The 24,918-nt window shown below is 42.7% G+C and overlaps 1 protein-coding gene across 1 annotated transcript in view; it reads right to left on the bottom strand.

Moving 5' to 3' along the window:
• tusc3 (tumor suppressor candidate 3) overlaps positions 1-24,918 on the bottom strand; it is a 139,124-nt gene that overhangs the window by 10,472 nt on the left and 103,734 nt on the right. Inside the window, exons 7-8 of the mRNA XM_034077137.1 lie at positions 12,025-12,088; positions 2,705-2,779 (exon numbers count right to left, since the gene is read on the bottom strand). Of these exons, the coding sequence (XP_033933028.1) occupies positions 2,705-2,779; positions 12,025-12,088 (139 nt within the window). The remainder of the gene's footprint in view (positions 1-2,704; positions 2,780-12,024; positions 12,089-24,918) is intronic.

Here is a 24,918-nt window from a genome sequence, read left to right as displayed (position 1 = left end):
AGCATGATGATTACATTTATTATGTACCTATGGTTTTAAATACATTGTTCCCAATTGAACATTGAACAAGTATTCTTACTACTTTCTGAGTAAGAGTCACATAAAGGCCTCAAGGTTCAGCTGAAAGGGAGCCTTACCCCCTAAACGCACCAGGAGCGCCACGCTGCGACCTCCTCCTGCAACCTAACACACCAGGCACGTTTCAAAACGTTGCGGAAGCGGAGCGTCGTGTGTGCAGCCTCGCAGTTGTTGTTGATTTTGGAATATTTTCTGGACATTTGTACTTCTACAAGTAAGTAGGCTACGTAGTTAACTGGTTTATGTTTGTGTCTGTTTAAATCGTGTTTATTGTACTATTCCAGTTATAAACGACATGAATCAAAGATGTGTTGCTGTATTTTAGTGGTAAATATAATTATTGTATATATATAATTTACAGTGCCTGTAAACCGGAGGAGAAGGCTGGCATGTATTCTCCTACTTGAAAGACGGTGGTGGGGGGGAGGAGAAGGAGCCGGTTTTGGGTGCACCCCCTCAACCAGCAAAGCAGACAACAAGGTGATTTTCATCACTTCCTGCCTGCGCCGCGTCAAAAATAGGATTCATCCTATATTATAGAAATTCCTTGCGGCGAGGAGCTTCCGGGACGCTTCGAGCCGCGGCGCAGCGTCTGGTGGAATAGCACCCATTGACTAGAGTGGCCGCGATCTTTGCGAACGCCGCGGCGCGGCCGTAACGCAGCGCGGCCGTAACGCAGCGCGGCCGTAACGCAGCGCGGCCGTAACGCAGCGCGGCCGTAACGCAGCGCAGACGCTCCTGGTGAGTTTAGGGGGTTAGGGTGTTTCTCAATGTCGAGGAAACTGCTCCAGAGCCACTATTTCAAGGATGCTACGTCATCGAGTCCCACCGAAGGACTGTTCCAATGTCCAGGATGCTTGGAATTCTACTGAGGCCGGCGTCTTTCGTTGCGGGAAATTTCGAGGCTGCACATGTGTATCCTCCGCGGTCTTAAAATCCCCACTATGCTTTGCGCACGGACCAATTTCCAAATCTTTGGAGGAAATTGCGCTCCATTTAAGGCGGGGCCTCGCATATGAAGCACACCTGTTAGCCTGTTCCACCATTCTTCAATTTCCAAGGCTAGGAAGGATTCTTGCATCGCTTCTGAAGGACCTGACTCGGAGGGACTTGTCCTACCGAGGAAGCGTCCACGACATTGAGAAACACCCTTAGAGCTAATTTAGATGCGAGTCATTACTTAATTTTGAGGCCTTGATAAATAAATAAGCTTGTTGGAATCCACTGAATGTAACCTTAAAGCTCTCAAAATGTGGTTGGTTAGTAGTTGCATCACTATTTATAATAAATCAGGTGTTTTTTTAGCTATATAATAATTTAGTTTGATTTCTATGATTCTCCCAGCACTCTCTGTGCAGGTGGTATTTGTGAATATTAATTACAACTTTGATCTGTTCATCAGAATACATTCAAAGGCTGTGATGTTAAAGCACCAGCAGTCAATCTGAGCGTATTAGATAACCAACTGTAAATGGTCGATATAATAACTTGACTAATTTCATACAAACAAAATAATTTAGAGGTCAATTAGAAACCAGAATATTCTGACATCCCTACATAAAACTATCTGCTAGTTAAAGTTTATTAAGCATCAAGATACACTAAGCACATCTAACTTAGGAAGTTGTGATTTCAGAGGCAGTTATATCATTGACAGCATGTGAATACACCTCACACTAATGAAAGCACTGCAATGATGGTTCAGTTAAACATGGTTTGTGTGCGTGAGTACTTGTTTACGCACGCCTGCACCCACATTAGCAAACCTGTTAAAGAGAACTCTTGATATTTGTAATAGCACACATTCCAGAGTTTTCTTTGCTCTTTCATTAGTAATAAACAGAAATCAAATCACCTCAAAGTAGCATGTGAAGAATTCGAACACTACGGTGTAATTTTTGAACCCATATAGAAAGTGCATCTTATTACAGGTTCTTAAATAGTATTTCCGTGTGCCTACTTTCAAGTGTCAAGGCATGAATTACAGTACACTCAGAAACTAGGACGTCTTTCGACAAAGCACAGTATCGTGAGCACAAAGCATCAGAGGCAGCTCTAAAGACATCTGTCTTATTCAGTATAGCCTGGAGCGGGTGGGAAGACAGGTGATGACATTTTATTTTCTTTCGATCAAGGGTTGCAGCAAAGGGGCCTTGTAAAGAAATAAGTGCTTATTAGGTTGGTGAGTGCAAGTCAAATCTTGAAGAAGGAAAATCCTCTCAGCACTCGCAGTAAGTCTGACAGATAAGTTCCAGAGCGGATAATCGTTTCCTCTTTGAATGTAGCAGTTAGATCACAAGACATCACAGAGGCCAAACTGCAAACAGCAGCCGAATGCATTTTCTTGTTAATACCTCTTGAATGTGACTATAGGACATTTTAATTAGTAAACACATATATGAATAATATCTGTGGGTGAATGTGTAACTCATTAACCTCTCCAACTCCAGAACTACCTCTTCAAACACATATTTCAATGCATACACATTGGATGCAGCAAGAAGAAATAACATACCTGAATAGTTATAACACCCGCCACACTTCATAAAACACACAACAAACTCAACACACACACAAAAGGACATAAGAAAAGAATGTAAAAAAACTAAAACTTTGCTATACTTACTTCTCCTCTTGCCAACATCTCCCTTGGAGGTGGCAGCCTCATTTAGCAGCACCATCCCCATGGTGATTGCAGCATCTGGGAAAAGGTTGTCAAGGAAACAACACTCTTGCATAAAGGCGAGAGAGAAACTGGAAGTACACACTGCCCCGAGGAGAACTGCTTGACACACACATGCACTTACAAATACGCACATTTGTGCATAGAAGCACTCAATCAGATTAGCAAGATCATCCGTCACTAGTACTCTGACAGCACTAAGTATATTTAAAGGGTGTGGACACAATAACATGAAAAACTGAAATGGCTGAGGCTAGTGATTTACTACTATACACCCAGAGATGGGGTCGTTACTAAAAAAAAGTAATATATTACATATTACTTTAAAAAAAGTAATATATTACACTACTTCGTTACTCTCTACATTTGTAACTCGTTACTTTAGTCACAGGGCCGGCCCGCCCCTCCCTGCAGGCAGATCACGCAGACTGCTAAAGTTTCAAATGTTCTCTTTAGTTCAGTTTCCATTGTCGCATAAGACTGATCCAGTTAGCTCCTGAATGTTTTCCTATCTGACCGTGGCTGTCCTCTGTCTCCTGCTATCTGTATATTTTGCGCAGTCTATCTCTGCTCACGCTGTTGCGTCGGCCATGTGTTGCACTGGAACCAGACTGGAGCACACCGCCAAGACTTCAGCCGAGCACGTACGAACTGCGCATGCGTGAGTGGCAATAACTCTCCTTACCAGCAGGCGGCGATAGTGTGTATTCGTCATTCAAAACAGGCAACAACCAGAAAACAAGAAGAAGAAGAACAGACTACTTGATATAAACAAAACAACAAATAGCTTCACCTTAGCATGTGTTCTTTGCAGGTGTTTGTTGAGGTTTGATTATGACTGATTTTAGTAGCCTAAGTAACGAAGCAACGTGTGTCGGGGCAATGTTAGTAACTGTAGTGTGATTACTGAATTATAAAAGTAGCGCGTTACACTACTCCGTTACCGAAAAAAGTAATATTATTACAGTATACACCACAGATGGTCTGGAAGTCTGACGTAAAGTCCTCCTAATGTGGAACAAACTTGGGAACTACAAAGACGACATGTTGTATTATATTACTTAAAGCACTTAAACAACCCATTGATTTCTGTTTCCCAGATGATGTTCGGAATTAGGGGGGACTCACTTGAATTGTTTGAGTTGGGAGCTAAGTCTTCCAACAGATTGCGCTATCACCTGAATGCAGCACAATCGTTCTATCTTGCAATGTTAACAAAGGTATAACATAGAAAAATGAGCCAAACACGTAACTATGTGGCATATGTATTAAACATAAAGCAATACAATACAAGGGCTCAGCGAGTAACTATTAAATAAGGCACATAATAATCGAGTTGTGTTGAGACTGTATTGCACTTAAACTTACATGTTAATAAGAAGCACTTCCCTGAAATGTCAATTTACTTGTATGTGTTCTAATATAATTAGAGTGGGATGGGTGGCGCAGTGGTCTGTGCATCTGATCATCAGATCAAGGGGGGTGCTGGGGAACTCCAGTTTGAAACCCGCTCCTGCCGCCACTGCGTCAGGCCGTTGTGTCCTTTGGCAAGACACTTCACCCGGATTTGCTCCTGTGGGTAATGTCCACAGTACATGTATAATATCAATGTGTACTTGTAAAAGCGCCTCGATGACTTTGAGGCGTGAAGATGGACGGTGTGGTGCAGTGCGCTGTGCAATGATCATCAGATCAAGGGGTGATACCCGCCGCTGCTGCGTCTGTAAAGCCGTTGTGTCCTTGGGCAAGACACTTCACCTGAACTTGCTCCTGTGGGTATTGTCCACAGCGACCATTGCATGTATAAAAAGTATTTGTAAAGCGCTTTGAGCACTGGAAAAGCGCTATAATAAATGTAAGGAATTATTAATTATTATTATAAAGAAAGGAGAAACTGTGCTTTATAAATGAATCAAACAGGGTTCTGTTGCAATAGAAAACATTTCCGGAAAACCAAACCAACACATTCTTTTTTTATTGTAATCTGCACTGATTTGGTCTCATCCTTGGTATATAATACATTATAATAGATTCCCAATTTAATGTAAGTTACACCTCACAGTGTGGGGACATCAAAGCAACTCTGCAAATATAATAACAATAGCACACATTTGTAAACAAGGTCAAACAAATGACTCTTGACAGAGCTGATTCTGAATCTTAAATCTGAATCTCTTTTGAGAATGATAATGTAATTGCCGCAGAGATAAAAAAACAGCCAATATTTTGTGTCAAAAACTCACTTTTAATGTGTGAAGGTTAGATATGTTTTGTACTTCTAATCCTAACTTATTTATTACATGCAAATACTTTTTAAATGTTTGAAATAACAGGGTGGACACCATGTTTAGAATTCCCTTTGCAAGGGTTTCTGGGTTGGGAACCACTGCTGCTGTGGTAAAGCACATTAAGGCTGCGGCCACACGAGGACGAATTCGGTCGTTTGCGTTACTGTTTAGTGTCATATAGACCGTTCGGCCACACGAGGACGACCGAATACGGCACTAAACGACTGAGGAAACGATAACGGGTCCCAAGGTGGATAGAAAGGCATACGCAACTCTCTGGGGGGTCAAACGGCTCCGTGTGTGCGCCCTATCCGAACATTTTCAGATCACTGATAGTGATTGCGCAATAGCCCCGCCTCTCCCCACCTCTTCTGCTCATAGATATATATAAACATCTAGATGGCTCATGGGAGATTTTCCAGCGTAGCTGACCGGCCGCCATCTTGCTACAGTCAACAGTTACTCTGATTTGCGTTATGGTAGCTGTTGTAAGGTGAGTGATCCGCAGAAAAATACTCTTAACTCGCTGAAATCTTGACTGATTTACAAACGGTTTGGTTTATTATAAACATTATTAGCATGGCTATGATACAGGATGCTTGGACATGTTGAAATTGCAGCTTTTCTTTGTGTATGTGGTTGTATTTATTAGCTGGCTAATAACAAGAGGCTGTGAGTGAGACGTAGTATTACAAAGTTGACCCAGCAACTTTACACCAGTGGGAGAGGCAGAACTGCTCTTTCTTTTCAACATAACTTAAGTTACACATGATTTCTTCCAAGTGTTTTGGCTTGTTAAAAACATCTTGCATTATGATACAGGAATTTGCTGGCTTTGTGTTTACAGAAGTACCTGACTATGCCGGACTTTTGTGCAGCCTACGGATGCTCCAATCGCCGCTGTCTGCAAACAAGAACCCGTGGGATCACCACATATGTTTATGTTTGCTCAGTCTAATAAACCCATAACATGGTTGTGAAAGAATACCAAATCTGAGGCTGGACGATGATTGATTGTTAGTGTGCCATGTGTCACTGTGTGTCTTATTGGTTTTGTGTTATACTGTATTTTATTGTGTGCAGCTGGTCCTTATCTCCAAGACACATTTAAAACAAATAACCTTGAACCTTGAAGCCCCATCTCTCCCCACCTGCTCCTGCTTCCTACATCCCCTCCACACCACACCAAGTTGTTCTTCTTAATAATAATAATAATTAGAGCTGGGACTCGATTAAAATTAATCTAATTAATTAGAGGCTTTGTAATTAATTAATCGAAATGAATCGCATTTTTAATCAAATATACATATTTGACCTGAGAACAGTGAGAAGCAATTTGCATATGGATTTTACTCCAAGTGGTCTACAGTGCATGGTGCATGACATTAAGGATTTTGGGAGATGGCCCTGTGGGCCATCTAAGCTAATTTACAGATGGCCCTGAGCCCAATAGAGATTGCCCTGAAAAATGCACGCGGACGAAATGGCACGAAGGGTTTGGGGGGCCTCCGTCCCCCTAGAACATTTTGATTTTTGCAGGTCTTAGATGCTGTCTGGTGCATTCTCTAGACTGAATTATAAGATGAACCACCACAATATTATATTGTACAATTTAAATTGTATTCTTCATTTCACTTGTTTGTTTGTTCTTGTTTGTGTTTGCTCGCTTGCATGCCCTGCATAGCCATAAGAAATACTTAAGTTGTTGGTCAAAACACTTTCCATCTGATGAAGGCAAATGCCTTCCCAGATGGAAAAAAGTAGAACACATTACATTCAGTTATAACTGCCAAAACAAACATTATTTACACTATTATGGCCCCTGTTAAAAATGTTTGTAATGTTAACTACTGTAAGTTGGTCGAACGAATGCCTCCTCATCCGGAAGCTGACCGAGCAGACCTGAGCATCAGTCGAGAGGAGCCGAGCGCATCCGCGAAGCACACGCCAGAGTTCCCGTTAGCCGGCAAATCTAAATATCTTCGGTCAAAATTATTTCCCTTTAGAGCAATACCGCTTCAGTTGCGCCACTTATGTGACAGACAAGAAGAGTATGTGACAGACAAGAATAGTCAACTCTAATGTCTAACACTTAATGTGGATAAAGAGATGTCCTGTATGGGTTGATTGTGCGTTGATCTGTTGGTAATGCCTCGGGGTTCCGGTGGGCATGTAAACAAATGCATAATGCTGCGCTATACTTTGTGGCCTCATCCAGTTGCATAGCGACACTTATTATGTAGTTGTCTTTTAATAAGCAGGTAGTCATATCATTAGCTAGAACTAGCTGGATCTGATCGATATGGACATAAATGCGAGTGAAGTCTAATCTGACGAGAGAGAGAGATCAGCTGCTGCTGACGAGTCGATACTCGACACGCAGCTCTGCATAACCACATGCAGCGGTGAGCGGAACAAAACACACACTTCAGGTTAGAATATCACACGTAGCTATTTTAATTACCTCTCAAACTACCTAAACTAGTTATAGATATGTTTAGTTTTACTGTCGGGTCACTCATTACTGGATCCGCGAGCTGCATGATACTGGCATAATAGATTGCCCGATCGGGCAACCAGCAGGTGAGGCTTCATTGCCCGAGCTAAATACTAGATGGCCCCGGGCCATCGGGCAGTCCTTAATGTCGAGCCCTATCCAGTGAGCCAGGGAGTTGGTTATTTTCTCAGACGTGGACTTACTTATCCTGGCCCTGAAACCAGTCATCTGGTTGAGTGTGGGTTTGGTCAGGGTGTGGTTCCTTGCACTCGGAGTCGGGCTAACGTCCACGCTAGCTGCTACATGCTTTGCATTTAGGTGATACTTTAGGCTTGATGTGCTGCGGTGATATGCAAATATTTTTTTGCATAATTTGCACACAACCGTGCTCTTGTCGACGCTTCCATCCGTCCGTTTTTTAAAACAACATTTCCCATCCACGGGGCCGACCAAAGCGGTCTCATCAGCTTGTTCGTTCATGTTTGACTATTGTTCACCGTGGTTTGTTGTTGTTTGAAGTCCCATGCTGAAGTCATGAACGTTAGTTGGTGCTCCAGTATAATCGGTACGCCTGAAACTCATCCAGTGAGAAACGTTCCGCTGTGCAAAAATAAGTGCGATTAAAGTGCGATTAAAATGCGTTAATTTTTTTAACGCGTTAATTTTTGTGTAATTAATTAATCTTAATTAACGCGTTAAAGTCCCAGCCCTAATATAATACATTTATGTTGGGGGGGCCGCCTTTCATAACACCCAAGGACACCTTACAGGGGCATAGGGGCAATATAGGGAACAATTTAAACAGTGGATTTTGTGATATATCAGCCGGGGTGAGACAAGACAAACCACAAATGGACTACAGAAGGACACAAAAGGACAGTTTATATTATTCTTGGTCTTTTTTCAATAACATATTTCAAAGGTTCTGGATTTGTTTACAAATCTAGAAACTAAATACAAAACTAGGATGATATGAAGATCTCATGTCAAAAATAATTGTGATAAATTAGACAGAACTGGCCTGTCTGTGAGCCCATTTTATGTTGGTTCTTCTTTTATATTTGGTTCTTCTGATAAAGGTGTGAATATCTAAATAATATACCAACATATGCTATTGTCATTAGTTGTGTCCCTGTTCTTCAAGCTAAGGCATTGCTAAATTAACAACTCTTGGCTTACAGAGTGGTAACATGAGACCGATTTTTATATATAAAATATAAATGTATTTTAATTTATAATTTATTTATAATTTATTTTAAATATTGACAATATAATAAAATAAATGGAAATATATACACCAGCAAATATTTAATATAAATACCTTGTGTGTGTGTGTGTATAGCTATTGCTTTATCTGATTAATGTTATTTTAATATGAAAGTCCATGATTATAAGTATGCAGTATCATAACTACATCTTTGATGTTTATAAAAAAACCAAACCGTTTGAAAATTGGTTGAAAATTGAGCAAGCTATGGTTATTTAAATAGTAAACCATAATGTTATGAATGAGAGCACTGCCTGTAGCAAGATGGCGGCCAAGTGGCAACGTCGGTCTCCATTGGCCAGCAGCGCGTGTGAGCTAGTGTTTATATATATCTAATATATAGCTTCTGCTCACCTCCACTTACCCCGCGCCATTGCTGAAGTGTTTCGCCACCAACAACAACAACAATGGCGGATCGCAGAGTTGCTATCGTGCTCCGGACGCTATTGACCATGCTACAGTTGTTTGTGCAACATCTACAGCAATAATGATGAGGCAATAGCCCCGCCTCTCCCCACCTCTGCTGCTCACCCCCGCATCAAAGTAAACTGCACCCTGAATTCAGATTATTTATCTTTCTCTCGATATGGACCGAAACGCGAGTGAAGTCTAATCTGACAGGACGGAGACACGCAGCTCTGCTCACCTGCAGCTCCTCCCGCTGCAGCAAAACACACACTTCAAGTCAGATCATCACCCTTAGCTATTTTAATTACCTCTCAAACTCCCTAAACTAGTTATAAATATGTTTATTTTTACTGTCGGCCAAGTCACTCATTACTGGATCAGATGCTGCATGAGGCAGACACTGACGCTGTCCGAAGAGAGGGAGGAAAAAGAGAGGCTCCGTGTATTTTATTATTATATTATATAGAGTCGTTATTCATTTGTCTTAAAGTTCAATAAATAACAAAGAAGACCTTTGACCGGCACTTTTATAATGTTGTCCGGAAGATTTAAACTTTAATACACGTTGACTGGCGGAAAACTCTGCCCGGTTCCCTCGGCCCCCACCGCGGAGAATAAACAGAAGGGCAACCATGACAACCATGCTTCTTCGCTGCTTTTGTGGAGGAAGTTACAGCGCCACGTACAGGCTCCTGCATATGTACTGCAGCTTCTCCAGCGGTTGGAGCTAAACGGAGTGGTCTCGTGTGGGCAGACACTATCCGGATAACTATTGCGTGTGGACGGAAGCTTGTTTGTGATTGCGTTTGCGTTAATCCTATGCGTTTAGCCCTTTTCGTCCTCGTGTGGCCTATGACTTTTTGTCATATTGACTTAACTGAACAATCATTTGGTTATTAAAAAAAATAGGCTGACTTAGTTCATTATTAAAAGTTCATTGAGAAAATATTTATTTTTGCAGAAGCAAGCAGTTCTCAACACTTGAGCTGTTCTAAAATCACTGCAAAGCACAGCCTCAGGTGGCATATAATTACAGCTTATTTTCCTCTGCGTGGGCTGCATTCAAATCCAAATTACAGAAGAAAACCTGATGGGATGCACAAACAAAGGCTGCCACATGGGAAGAAACAGAGTGGAAACTGAGGCGTCCCCTTGATGATATGGTAGCAGGCATGTTATGCTGCCATGACACACACATAAGAAATATCTCCATACAACCCAAAGATTGAACCATTTGGGTAATTGGAAGCTTTGCCACACTGTGATAATTAAGTCATCTGGCCATCATAATGCCAGTCCTGACATCTGTGTTTATTGTGTCTGGCATGGTGCACCCTAATGTTCTAGAAAATATTTACACTACATCCGCATACTGTTTATATAATTGAAATAAACATATTTATATAAGCTTTTCTGATAGATATTACATTAGGAATGGGATAATTTAGAGTTGGACACTTCTAGTTTTCCTAGGCATTTCAACCTTCCATTCCACTACATTGAGAGTGCCAAAGGTTAGGGAAGAGATCAAATACCATTGGGCACAGAGAAGTGCTTTATTGAGTGAATTAGTTTTCCCAAAAGACTACTATGTTTAGTTCATATGAGTTCATTTCCGATTGTGTTAAAGTGGTCTAGCCTTTAGAACACACAGGCATGTTAGCTTTAGATTTTGAAACGTCTGCCTTAAACCTGAAATCCATGTTCTTATATTGAAATGTTGATATTATATGAGCTGTATGAGGGGTTGAGCAAACACTTCATCGGCATACTTGAAGACATTTTCAATTTGATGGTGTAACGATGTATGTGAATTCACAATACAGATGCTATCTAACATCCTCATGTTGGTAAATAATAAGATTTGTTTTATGTCGCTGTGTAAGAATGAGTTTCTTTGCTTCTATTTCTCCCTTAAATGGCAAAGTTATGCGAGTGTGTGCTACCTGGATGTGTGTGCTTGTGTATCAGGAATTAAATAGGGTTACATCCATGGGGAAACTGCCTCTATCACAGTCATAACATGTGTTTACACCACCTGCGCAGATCAGACTACAAGGATAGGTGTGTAAGCCTTTCAGCTGGTGTGTGTGTTTCATTTAGATGTAATCAGATGGACTCAAAAATAAAAAAAATAAACTGTGTTGGCACTGACAAACAAATATTGCTCTGCAGCAGGTGCAACCTTGGACCTGCTATTTCCCATGGGAGAAACACAACAGCTAGGAACCAACAGTATGATTACACACACGCGCACACGCGCACACACACACACACACACACACACACACACACACACACACACACACACACACACACACACACACACACACACACCACACACACACACACACACACACACACACACACACACACACACACACACACACACACACACACACACACAAAAGCACCAGTGCAAGTACACACAGGTATACAAGCAGACAGGAAAGAAGACAAACAGAAGCATCTATATACACACACACACACACCCACACGGTTGAATTTGGAACAAATCAGGCTAGGAGGTAAAGTTAAAAGAGCACAATCTGTGGTCTTTGTATTGTCTGTTTGTTCAGTCCAGCAGGCAGCCTCCCTATGGAGAATGAGCACCAACGACAAAACATTTGTGTTGGGAAAATAAATTGTGTGCAAACAAATCGGGAATTAGATAAATATTTAGCCAAGACGTGCTGTGAGAAATGTCATAAAGTTAAATTGTAGATGACTTTTTGCAACACCTTGTTTCAATTTATGTCCAAACATTAAATATACAAACAAAGACGCGCTGGTGAAAGGATACTCAGAAGAAGGATGATGTGGGACTCAGCCACAAACTGAGCCTGACTGCTGCCATGAATGTAACTCTGTGGAGGAGAGAGACAGACATATTATAGTTTAACATTTTTCATTTACATTGATGTGAAGTCACACAAAATATCCTGAGTGAAATTTCCAAATTGAAGAAATAAAGAAAAATACAGTATGAAATGAAGGGATTGCATTAAGAATGATGAGGAACAGCATTGCAAAGTGGGCGACATCCCAAAACAAGTTAGTAATAGTGAATACAAAAAGGGGGTATGAAAAATATCTATAATAAAAAGTTGATTACTTTTTGTGACAAACCTCTTAAATTGTATATAAAGTTACAGAAAGATTTAACATCTGGTACCATCTGTTTTAAACCTGGCTTCAAATGATGCCATACATTCCCTTTATCTTTCCAAAGCATTACCTGTCATCAATATAAGCAAACCTAGACTTGGTGGTAGACAAAATGGCATCCAGTCTCTGGCTTAATCTCATATTTTGCTTTATCAGCAACAAGATGCTTTTGTGTTATCAGGAATATGTCATATGTTTGTGTATACGTGTTTGTGTATGAATGTGTGCATGCTTGTGTATTAGGAGTCATAAAGATGTCTCCATTGCAGTGTGTACTGTAGGTGTGCCGAGGTGCTACTCTTTCACTGAGTGGGCAGATATGTCAATCTAACCCTCAGGAACAGAAAAGATTGTATTAACACTTATTGACTGCCCAAGCTCCAAATGGGGCCTCCCACTGTTAACTTTCTGGGTTTATACAACTCTATCTTAATGCATCTTTCCAGAGAAAAAAATGTAAGTTCAGTGAAACAAATATTGAAACCCCTGCTTGGCTCAGAAAGCATTCATACAGGTATCTATTGATTTAAAGTCTCATTCATTCACATTTAATCAGTTATGGTGCAACCAAAGGTTGTCATTTTTAATTGGTTGTCAACTCTCAAGCATGTAGGTCTGAAAAATGACCCGAGAGAGGAAAAATAAGAGAGAAGGCTGGTGTGCTGTTGAGGGAACAGGCCATGTTGTTAATGGAATAGGCCCCCTGATAATAACTGTATGTATGCTCTTATTCTTTGGTGGTATGTAGTAGGGATTTGAGATAATTAATTTCTTCTTCATGTACAGAAACTCCATCATGTATTATTCTTATTTTTACTTGCCCACAACCAAAAGAGAAGAGGTTGACTTTAATGGCAATTTAAGGTTTAGGTCACAGCAAACAACTATTTTTAATGGAAAAATAGTGAAATAATGTCTAACAGTAACTGATGATATTTTTGAATTTGAAATGTACTAGGAATTCACTTTTTGATTTTACCGAGTTTACTTCTAGTTAAGACTTAGAAAGATTCAGATTAAAATTAGTATTTGGTTACAGTTAAGGCAAAGGACATTCATTTAGTCAAAGTCCTTACACTCACAAGTGATACTGGCCTTACTGTATTTATAAACCACTTGACAATGTTCCTGTTCAGATCTCTGTTACAATTTGTATCAATTGTCTCAACCCTGCAAGAGAGTCAGCACTCAGCACAATGCTCAAGGCTTAAGCTTTGCACAAGCGAGGCTCTCCAATTGGATGTCAGAGGCCCAATTGGACTGGCATCTGTCTGTGTGTGATGGGCGAAGAGCACAGACAAAGGAAGACAAAGTGGAAGTCTCGTGGAAATGAGAAAAATAGCAGGGCAGGAGGAAGGAAGTCTTTCAGTGTGTTTCACATTGTTGAATCCCAGCAGATTATGAGTGTCTGGGTTTACGGCACATCTAGGGCCTGTTTTTCCACTTGACTGCCTCAGTGTTCATTTCTTTCACTATCAGAGAGGAATAAGGATGGCAAGATGAATAGAAGATGACAAAGGAGTAGGAGTAAAGGGTGGACAGCTTTTTCTTGCTTCAGTGGATATAAATGAAAAATGTTTGCAATTGAAAGAAGACAACTAAGTCTCAAGGGCAGGCTGAAACAGATCCCTTTGTCTTCAACACAAACCTGCTATTTTGCATTAAGTGGGGTTTTTGCATTTTTTACAAGACACTTTCTTTATTGACTGACTAACCCAAGCTCCTTTAGTACCTCCATGAAAAAGTTTGTTTTGGTTGGTGGGTAACAAATTCGGAAGTTTGTATGGGATTTATTTTTGACCACCGTTGAACCAACTATCCTTTGTAAACCAAAACTGAATATAAAAAGATTCATAAAGGTTAAGCAAGTTGATCTGCATATACAGGTAACTTTGTATACATAATGATCAAACTCAGAGATATGCACGTAAATATTGTTGACATTTCGTGTAATAACAAGCGTCAATTATCTAAAAAAAGGAAACAAGGAGAAGTCAAGAAGGATTTCAAATGTTTAAACAGCGCTGACTCACTGCAATTGGATGTTTATCCAACCTTTAATACGCACCATACGCAAGTTTCTAGGGCACCACGGTAAAATGGTCAATAACAGTAGAGGGCGGGAGTAGAACAGCTTTGCCTTTACAAAAGCTTGCCAACAAGCCCACGTGCAAACCTTAATTCAATGAGACAACCTCTTTTCAGTGGATTTTAAAGTTACTCTTGGAAAGTGTGACTAAATCAAGTACACTACTTAGGCAGGTGAAGGAAGAAGAAAGAGAGAAAAATTGTTACAAAAAAGATCACAACTCCTGAATATTTTAGCAAAAACAAAGATAAAAACTACTGCATCAGTATCTCAGTGAACTTTTTCTTTCATTACTAAACAAACATTACTTTACACTCTTTTTCAAGACACCACTCTATGCATGGTGCCTTCTAAACATAAACAGTAACTGCAGATAGAGGCTAAGAGCAAGAGCAGTGCTTGGTGGAGGAACAATTCCTCAATCCATGGCCAGGCACTTCCAATTAATCTGATGGATTAGAAGGCAGCAGTTCCATTCATTAGTGTGCAGAGCGTTGAGTGTGTCGGACTCGGTGTATGTGGGCTTTGCATTTAAAACCAGTAAGTAAATGTGTGTCTGTAAATTAGAATGTTTTAGGGAGCTTTGTCTGTGTGAAAGGAAGTGTGTGTGTTCAGGAGAAAGACCCAAAACATCATGGTGGTCTGGAAGTAAAAGCAGCCACAATTTCTTAAGTTAAAGTGGACCTATCATGCAAAATGCACTTTTGTACGTCTTTTATACATGAATATGTGTCCCCGGTGTTCCAGGGAACTCAACAAGTGTCATAAAATACAACCCTTTATTTTCCTCCATACCCAAATCTTTTAAAAACGGGGCTACAACGAGCGGATACAGATTCCATCCGCCCCGACGTCAGGCCGGAATACTGGGCGGTGACTCTCCGCCTATCAGGGGAATGGGGGGTTGCCACGGCCATTGCCGCTCGAAAGCGCTGGAGACGCTGTAGTACATATGGGCGGTGGTGGTGAAGTCGATAGGGACTTGGCTTGGGAACTGGAAGGTCACCAGTTCAAGTCCCGGCAAGACCAAGTGCTACCGAGGTGTCCCTGAGCAAGGCACCGTTCACCACACTGCTCCCCGGGCGCCGTTCAAAATGGCAGCACACTGCATCCTAACACTAGGATGGGTCAAATGCTGAGAAATAATTTTCCCACGAGGGATTAATAAAGTCCATAAAAAAATATATATATATATATATGCCAGGTCTGTAGGTGGCGCTGTAGTCTGCCACAAAAGCAAAAGCCTCTTCCAAAGGAACGAGCAGAGTGCGGCAGAGTTTCAGTTAGATATTTTTTCGCCGGTCAACATGTCCGTTAAAGTTTAAATCTTCCGGACAAAATTAGAAAAGTGCCGGTCAAAGGTCTTCTTTGTGTTACGATTATTGTGTTATGTCACGTTTTCTATGTCTTGGTTTGGGTGTTTTGCTGTTCTCCCCGTCATGTTTTCCTCTTGGTATATTGTCTGGTCCTTTTCCCTGTGTTTTTCCTCCTGTCGTTAGTTTCCCTGGTGTGTCTAAGTTCCTGAGTGTTTTCACCTGTCACTCCTTGTGTGTCTCCTGTGCTCTTCAGTGTCAGCCCCACCCCTGATTGTTCCCACCTGTGTCTAGTTACCCTGTGTTTAAATTCCCCTGTCTCCCAGTGTTGAGTGTTGGTTCGTCTTATGATTTGGCTTGTCCTCGGTGAGTGTTCTGTCTGTATATATATATATATATAGCCTTGAAATAAAGGAATTCTTTTCACTTTAATCTGCATTTGGGTCCTACCTGCTTCCTTCGCTCTACCGTAACATTACGAACCAACCAAAGATGGACCCAGCGGATTCAGCTTTTTTGATGCCACAGGCGGCTGCTAAGAGAAGGAGGCGCAAAGCCAAGCTAGCAGCCATGCCTCAATGCTCCAGTACTGGCCCACGCAGCTTTGCGTCCATACTGGATTACCTGGCTTACACAGCCAGGGTCCAGGCTTCCACTCCGGACCTTACAGCCAGGTTTCCGGCTCCAGCTGCCACAGTCCCATCTCAAGTTTCCTCTGGAGTCCCCTCTCCAGTTTCCTCTGGAGTCCCCTCTGGAGTCCCCTCTGGAGTCCCCTCTGGAGTTCCCTCTGGAGTTCCCTCTCGAGTCCCCTCTCCAGTCCCCTCTCGAGTTCCCTCCTCTAGTCCCTCCTTTAGTCCCTCCTCTAGTCCCTCCTTTAGTCCCTGCTCTAGTCCCTGCTCTAGTCCCTCCTCTCGTCCCTCCTCTTGGTCCCCTCGCGAGTCCCCTCTCGAGTTCCCTTCTCTAGTCCCATCTCTAGTCCCTCCTCTAGTCACTTCTCGAGTCCCCTCTCCAGTTCCCTCTCGAGTTCCCTCCTCTAGTCCCTCCTTTAGTCCCTGCTCTAGTCCCTCTTCTCGTCCCTCCTCTAGTTCCCCTCGCGAGTCCCCTCTCGAGTTCCCTTCTCTAGTTACTCCTCTAGTCCCTCCTCTAGTCCCTCCTCTAGTCCCCTCTCTAGTTCCCCTCTCGAGTCTCCTCTCGAGTCCCCGCTCGAGTTCCCCCTTGGTTCCCCTCTCGAGTCTCCTCTCGAGTCTCCTCTCGAGTCCCCTCTCGAGTTCCCCCTTGGCCGGAGGCCCTCCAATCGTATGTCTGTCCCGTTGGAGGCCCCGCCGACTACTCTCCTGCCGGGGGTCCTGCCAACCCTTTGTCCTGTCCCGTTGGAGGTCCCGCCGTCTACTCTCCTGCCGGGGGTCCTGCCAGCTCCATGTCCTGTCCCTTTGGAGGTCCCGCCGTCTACTCTCCTGCCGGGGGGCCTGCCAGCTCCTTCTCCTTTCTCGTTGGAGGTCCCGCCATCCACTCCCCTGCCGGGGGTCCTGCCAACCCTATGTCCTGTCCCGTTGGAGGTCCCGCAGACTACTCTTCTGCCGGGGGTCCTGCCAACCCTTTCTCCTTTCTCGTTGGAGGTCCCGCTGTCCACTCCCCTGCCGGGGGTCCTGCCAACCCTAGGTCCGGTATCGTTGGAGGTCCCGCTGTCTGCTCCCCTGCCGGGGGTCCTGCCAACCCTTTCTCCTGTCTCGTTGGAGGTCCAGCCGTCTACTCCCCTGCCGGGGGTCCTGCCAACCCTGTGTCCTGTGTCGTTGGAGGTCCCGCCGTCTACTCCCCTGCCGGGGGTCCTGCCAACCCTATATCCCGTGCCGTTGGAGGTTCTACCGGGGGCCCTGCCAGCCCCATGTCCATCACCTGTCTCGCCGGGGTTCCTGACAACTCCTGGTCCACTTCCGTGGGGGATCCTGCCGAGGCCTGTCCGACCGGCTCCGGTTTCTGTCCGGCTGACACCGGGTCCTGCCCGGTCTCCGGAGCTGTCCCATCAGCGCTTTCCTGCCCGGCCTCCGGATCTGGTCCGGTCGACACCGGTTCCTGCCCGGCCTCCGGAGCTGTCCGGTCTTCGCCCTCGAGCCCGGCCCTCTGAGAGCCGGAGTCTTCACCCTCAATCCCGGTCCCCTGAGAGCCACGGCCTTCACCCTCGATCCCGGGCCCCTGAGAGTCACGGCCTTCGCCCTCGAGCCCGGCCCCCTGACTTTCCCGGCCGCGGTGGCCTTCGCCCCTCCATAACCCCCACCTTGGACTCTGTCTTGCCCCCAGGCCGTCCGCCCAAGTCCACCTTCTCGGCTTCTACCTTATCCCGGGCCGTCCGCCCGAGACCCGTTCCTGGTCCTCTGCCTTGCCCCCGGGCCGTCCGCCCGAATCCCCCTTTTTGGACTCTGCCTTACCCCCGGGCCGTCTGCCCGAGACCCCTTCCTGGTCCTCTGCCTTGCCCCCGGGCCGTCTGCCCGAGACCCCTTCCTGGTCCTCTGCCTTGCCCCCGGGCCGTCCGCCCAAGACCCCTTCCTGGTCCTCTGCCGTGCCCCTGGGCGGTCAGTTCAGTCCCGTCCTCCAGACCCCCTCCACCCACCCTGGTGGCCCTAGTTTTGCGTCCCTCCTCCTGACCCCCTCCACCCACCCTGGTGGCCCTAGTTTTATGTCCCTCCTCCGGTCCCCCTCCACCCACCCTGCTGGACATTGTTTTTTGGACGTTTATGGGACTGTTTTGGTATTTTAGGGACGTCTGGAATCCGTCCCTTGAGGGGGGGGTTCTGTTACGATTATTGTGTTATGTCACGTTTTCTATGTCTTGGTTTGGGTGTTTTGCTGTTCTCCCCATCATGTTTTCCTCTTGGAATATTGTCTGGTCCTTTTCCCTGTGTTTTTCCTCCTGTCGTTAGTTTCCCTGGTGTGTCTAAGTTCCTGAGTGTTTTCACCTGTCACTCCTTGTGTGTCTCCTGTGCTCTTCTTCTGTTCTTCAACTTTAACATTGAGCTGAACAGATGGAAACGCAACAGTCACCTTCTATAACCTCCTTGAACCTTATAGGTGTTTTACAGAAGATGTAATCCCTCTCTCAGGACTCACTGTGAGTCATACAACAGCACTAAACACACTTTTGAGCCTGACCTTTAATGTACCCAGTCTGGAAATATATGAACATTATCCCTGGGATCTTGTTATGCTGAAAAACATTTTTTGTATTTATTGTAAAGTTGGTTGTGATATCCTATGGCCTAAATAATTGAATGAAAGAACAACACAACCAAGGTATATACTTATCTTAAAACTTGCAAAAATGGCAGCAGGACAGTGAATGTGGGATCCATTCAAAAATAAAACAGTGCCCATGTTCATACCAATGGATATAGGCACAACTTTGTTAGTAGGATCAGTTCATTGTTTTAGTCAATGGTAATTTAATAAAGAACATATCAAATATCAGCACACATTTAGGTCCCTCATTGTATACACACAAAACTATACCATGCTGTTTTATAATCACACATTTGTGATGTAGTGTTATCGCCCAACATGCTGACACACACTTTTTTCTCCTCCTTTTAAATACATTCACTTTTGAGTACCTTCATACATTTACGCAGATTCATGCTGTGGAGCTGTTTAGTACAACTTTCATCTGCTACCGGTCCAATTAATCTGATTGATTAGTTTTTTTTAAGAGAACCGTGTCTGCAAATGAGCTCGAAACATAGTTCTCTTTAAATAACGTGGCATGATGTAAATGTGTACAATATCAGACTGACTGGTCTGAATCTGCATGGTCAGTTTACTCAACAACGTATTGATACATTTCATATTTTCAAGGCAACAATCAATTGCTATGCTGGGCATTTTTCAGCATACAGAAACTCACTGTATAAACCAGCCCACTCTCTTCAGTCTGCATACAAATGACACAACTTTGCAAAGGCGTGCAATAGATACGCAGAAGTCCAATTTTGCGTGCATATGATGCTCCCACGTTACGTTTGTTATGAACGTATCTTAAATGCGTTTATTTTCTACATATCTTTGTCATTTATTTAACCCTAACCATAACCCAATAAGCTGCTGTGTCGTTTATTGCACCGCACACATTAAAACTGTCATTCGATCAAGCCTGAAGCCACAGAGCTCTTTGTGTTAATGTTTGAGGTGCAATATCAGCGTATCATATGCACACAAAATCGGACTTCTGCGTATCTATTGCACGCCTTTGCAAAGTCGTGTCATTTGTACGCAGACTGTGAGACCGGGTTGGTATAAACACTCTGCATGCCACACTGCATACTTTGTCTGAGGCAATTCAGAAAATAATTAGAATTCCATTCACCTTTTTAAATTTAACAAATCCCTTGATATAATACATATTTAGAATTCACTCAATTACTCTCACACAAAACAACGTTTTCGCAAAATGTAGTGATGAGATTATTACTCCAGAGGGTTTTAAGAAAATAAACGCTGAAAGGTTATCTCAATCAAAAATCTAAATATCAACGTTAGAACTCTAAAAAAGGTCTAGACCTTTACCAAACACCTCTCCTGAGGCTAATGTATTGTTTTCATTCGTATGCCCTAAGATCAAGATGTATGAAATAACATGTTTACCTTACTTCTAATTCAAGAACGTAGATGTGAACTATACTCTGTGTGGGTGTGTGTATGTATACTCATTTGAATACATTGACATTATAAAGCCTTGTTTTTATAAGAACTTCATATAACAGCCCATGTGTCAGACTTTGAAGGGAATTAGGTGTCGAAACCAATGCAGGTATATAATATGCAATAACATACATGCATACACACAGATGAAGGTCAACGTCATCTCAAGTTTGTTAGATCCTAGTGTGCTGCATGTTACAGAAAACATCTATGACAGGAACATCAGAACCAATACAATTGTAATAGTTGGGATCAATGGCAAGTTATATGAACACTGCTAACACAGTGTTTATAAGTAATGTGACCCACCTTCTCTCTCTAAAACCAAACTGTTGTTGTGCTAGCTGTTAATAGCTGCGGGCCAGATAACCTTTACAAATAGCTGTATTCATCCTTTTCCATCCTGTATCCTGTACGCACGTGTGGTGTGTGTATAATATTGTGTGTTGAATATGTATTTGGTTTGGTAAAGGTCAGGAGTCACTCAGACAGGAAGAGGGATACATGAAAAGTCAACAAAGCAGAAAGAACAGAGGAGGGAAAGAGTATGTGGCTGACACATATCTACTTCACTTAAACTAAAGTTAGGTATGACTGTGTGTCATGTTGCGAATGGGTATAATTATCGGCGATCTAGTAAGTGAACCTTGCAAGGTACTCTGGGTAAGAGTGCTGGCTAAATACTAGGGATGGTAATTTGAAAGCAAATGTATATTCGAATATTCGACCCCCCAAAAAACGGTTAACCGGTTAACCGAAATGTACATATCCTATAAATTTTTTTTTTTTAAAAAAAAGGTTGAAGATATTTTTTTCACAAATGTTTGGAAATAAATACATACATGTTCAAATAAGTGTAGAAACCAAGTCGAATTCGTCAAATGTATTGAACTGGTGATCACAGTTTGACAGCTATAGGCCTACAGCTTTCATGTGCGGAGGCGATTCACAATCAGGCCAGCTGTAGAGAAGACCCTCTCAGCTGGAACGGAGGTTGCCGGGATAGCAAGGTATAGCATGTATATACATTTAATTTGGCATAGGTTGACCTCTACACCGCACTCACTTACCTGGTCGAAATATTTCCACACATTACTCTTTTTTGACGCCATGTCTGTTGTGTAGGACTCTTCTTACCCCCTGATCCCACCGGAAGCGTCTGCGCTGCGCTGCGACCTCCTCCTGCGTCATAACCCACCAGGCGCATTTCAAAACGTTGCGGAAGCGGAGTGTCGTGTGTGCAGCCTCGCAGTTGTTGGATGAACGTTCCACTTCCTGCATGCGCTGCGCTGCGCCGCTCAAAAATAGGATTCATCCTATATTTTAGAAATTCCTTGCGGCGAGGAGCTTCTGGGACGCTTCGAGCCGCGGCGCAGCGCGGCACGGCAGGTCTGGTGGAATTAGAGTGTAAATAATTACCGGACTATGACTGGTAAAATATGTTGAATACCGGCAAAACTAAATCTCTCCAGTCAAAATGTCTATGTACTTTGCCGCCACACACGGTTGCCAAGCAGCGCTTATTGTTGTTTAGGCTCATGTGCCGCGAGTGTTGACAGGGGGCAGGGGAGCACGCTCATGAACTGTTAGCGCCGGAACCTCACAACGGCTGCGGAGCGCATTTGCGCCACATATGGGCCTAAAGATGAGGTTTGAGTCTGCGTGATCTGCGTGTAGGGAGGGGCAGCAGCCATTTCTTTGGATATAACTAGCTAGATCTGATGGATTTGGACATAAACACGAGTGAAGTATAACCGGACGCGAGAGAGAGAGAGATCAGCACCTGCGAGGGACCGGTGAGCGGCGCAAAACACACCTTTAGACGTCAACTAACACATTTAGCTATGGCACTGTCGTATATATACATTGAATTATTCAATTTGATAATATGTAATCAACTTAAAAAATTCAAAAATTCATAACTCATACTCGAATACATGAATAATTATTCGAATACCTGAATAATTTCGAATATTCGATTAATCATTCCCATCCCTACTAAATACCTACAACATCAAATGAGAGCAGGAGCATGAACGAGAAACTAAGGGAGATAATGACTCTTTGCAGGATGATAGAGCTAAAGTGAAACAGACCTGTACAAATGTTGTAGATAATTATAGAGTTGCCAAAAAAACAATTAATTATATTTGATTGATAGCTGCAGCAGAATTTGATATAATAAAAAACTGAAATATTAATGCAACACACCAATGATTTAATGTTTAACTAACCAGATCTGAGAGCATATGGAGGGAGATGTAGCAGCTACAGCAGAGGGACTATGGGCAGGTTTACTGAGCCCTTCAAATATGGCAGTCTATTTTAAGGATTCAGGTGATGCTTTAAAAACTCATTATCCACACACTGTTTATGCAGTTCAATATTTACACACTCTTCACTTTAATTACCCAAGAGTCAATTAAAGCCATTTAAAACCTATTTCATTTCTTTAAACATGTCAGTCAATTATTTTTCAAGGATATGCGGTGGATTTGATCAAGTGGCAGTGTGCTGTGTATAAAACATAATGAAGGCTTTTGACTAAGACAACTGCTGGCTCGATCCACAGGATAACACTTACAGTGTGTCAAAACACTTTTTCTAATACTAGTGTTTTGTTTTTTTAAGGAACTGGATTTCTCAAGAATCATCAAGGTCGACTCTGAACTAGGAATGTGAGCCGTCGTGAAACTATTGTCCCATTAGAAAGAGAGATAACCAGCTTGCTAAACGACAGGTAGCTAGACAAGAGAGCTTTTCTCTCTCTTCAGCAACTCTTTATAATGTAGGTTAATAATAAACAACCCTGACAACAAAAGGCCAAAAGGAGTAAAAGCCCAGCACATAGAGATATACAGGAGCATAGTTAGAGGGCTATTGTGACTGGCTAGTGTGTTACCTGTAATCTCCCCATCTATTCCATATTTTCTTTTTACACCAATCTGCTCTCATGTTCTTACGGAAGAGGATTAGGGCCACATGAATATTTTTTTTGGGAGGATTTTAAAAAATATATTTTTTTTTTTGTTCTGGGAAAAAAGTCAGAATTCTGACTTTAATCTCAGAATTCTGACTTTAATCTCAGAATTCTGACTTTTTTCTCAGAACAAAAAAACATTTATTTTTTTGGGAGAAAAAAGTCAGAATTCTGACTTTAATCTCAGAATTCTGACTTTAATCTCAGAATTCTGACTTTTTTCTCAGAACAAAACAAATAAAAATTCTTTGGGAGAAAAAAGTCAGAAATACCGGTAACTGTAGAACCAGCTTCAGTGAGAGATTTACACATTGCAGTAGGCAACAATGGAGGACGTGAGTGAATTTCTGCGCGCCAGAGGGGTCCAAGAGGAAATCATATTGCAAATGGAAGAACAAAAGGTGAGTTATAAATATATAAGTGTGTTTTGGGCGTTCGTAAAAACAACGAAAAGGCGTTAGAATATGAATGTGAAATGCAGACATTGATGAGCTAGCAGCAAGTGCATTAGCTTATATGCTATGGCTCCCCCCCCCCCCCCCATCTAATTCAGTAAATAATGGTTTAGTTTGTTGACACGCAAGTTTGTTCTTGTTGGAACAGTGGCGACTAACCAAGAGCAACAGCCTGGTGGTTTTCATGTTTCTGTAGAGATTTCATTAAGTGTGTTTAACAAGGCAGCTAGCAGGCGCAGCTAGCTGAGAGCCTGACAGCTACCGCTCATATCGCCCAACCTTCTTTTTTTTTGCCGTCATTACTTCAAATTATTTTGCCTCTAACAGTTTAGAGATCAGTGGTCAAAGTACAACGCAAGGAGGCAGTTGCTAATTATATTCCCAAAATTCGCCCATTGTAGCATTATTACCACAGGGGTTTGGGCCATTGTCCTTTTACCCCACAATCACAGAATTATCAGCATATGAATATGAATCCTGCTGTACTGTCTGAAGGAGATTAAAACAGCAGGACAGTGTTGGTAATTGTATCTAGTATGTGTTGCTGCGTATCATGTTAGTCTCTAACGTTAACGTTACTGAAAGCTGCCGTTGGTGGGCCGCTGGCTCTGGCATAGGTGGGCCGTGGACTTTCACAGCACCGGTACCGCATCCGCCACCGCAAACACCCGCCGTTGTGAGGCTCTGGTGGCTCCGGCAGGTCCGGTGCAGCGGTGTTGTTTAAGTCCACCGCCGTTGCGAGTCTCCGGCTGTAATAATCCACTACCGCCAGCGAGTACCCAGGTTCGATTCCGGCCTGAGGTCCACATTTTTTTTTTTTAAATACAAAAAAAAATTACGCATCGAACTGATCAATCATATTTATTTGCCAAAAGTGTTTTTAACTTGTTCCAACAAGTTAAAAACACTTTTAAGGGTTATACTTATGTGAAGGTTATAAACTTTAGGGTAACCAGGGAAACTAGTAGTTTCTGTTTTTTTCTAATAAAGTGATAACAGTACCATC

The sequence above is a fragment of the Pseudochaenichthys georgianus genome, chromosome 1 (assembly GCF_902827115.2).
Source record: "Pseudochaenichthys georgianus chromosome 1, fPseGeo1.2, whole genome shotgun sequence".
Lineage (NCBI taxonomy): Eukaryota > Metazoa > Chordata > Actinopteri > Perciformes > Channichthyidae > Pseudochaenichthys > Pseudochaenichthys georgianus.
This window is presented reverse-complemented; position numbering and strand designations above follow the sequence as displayed.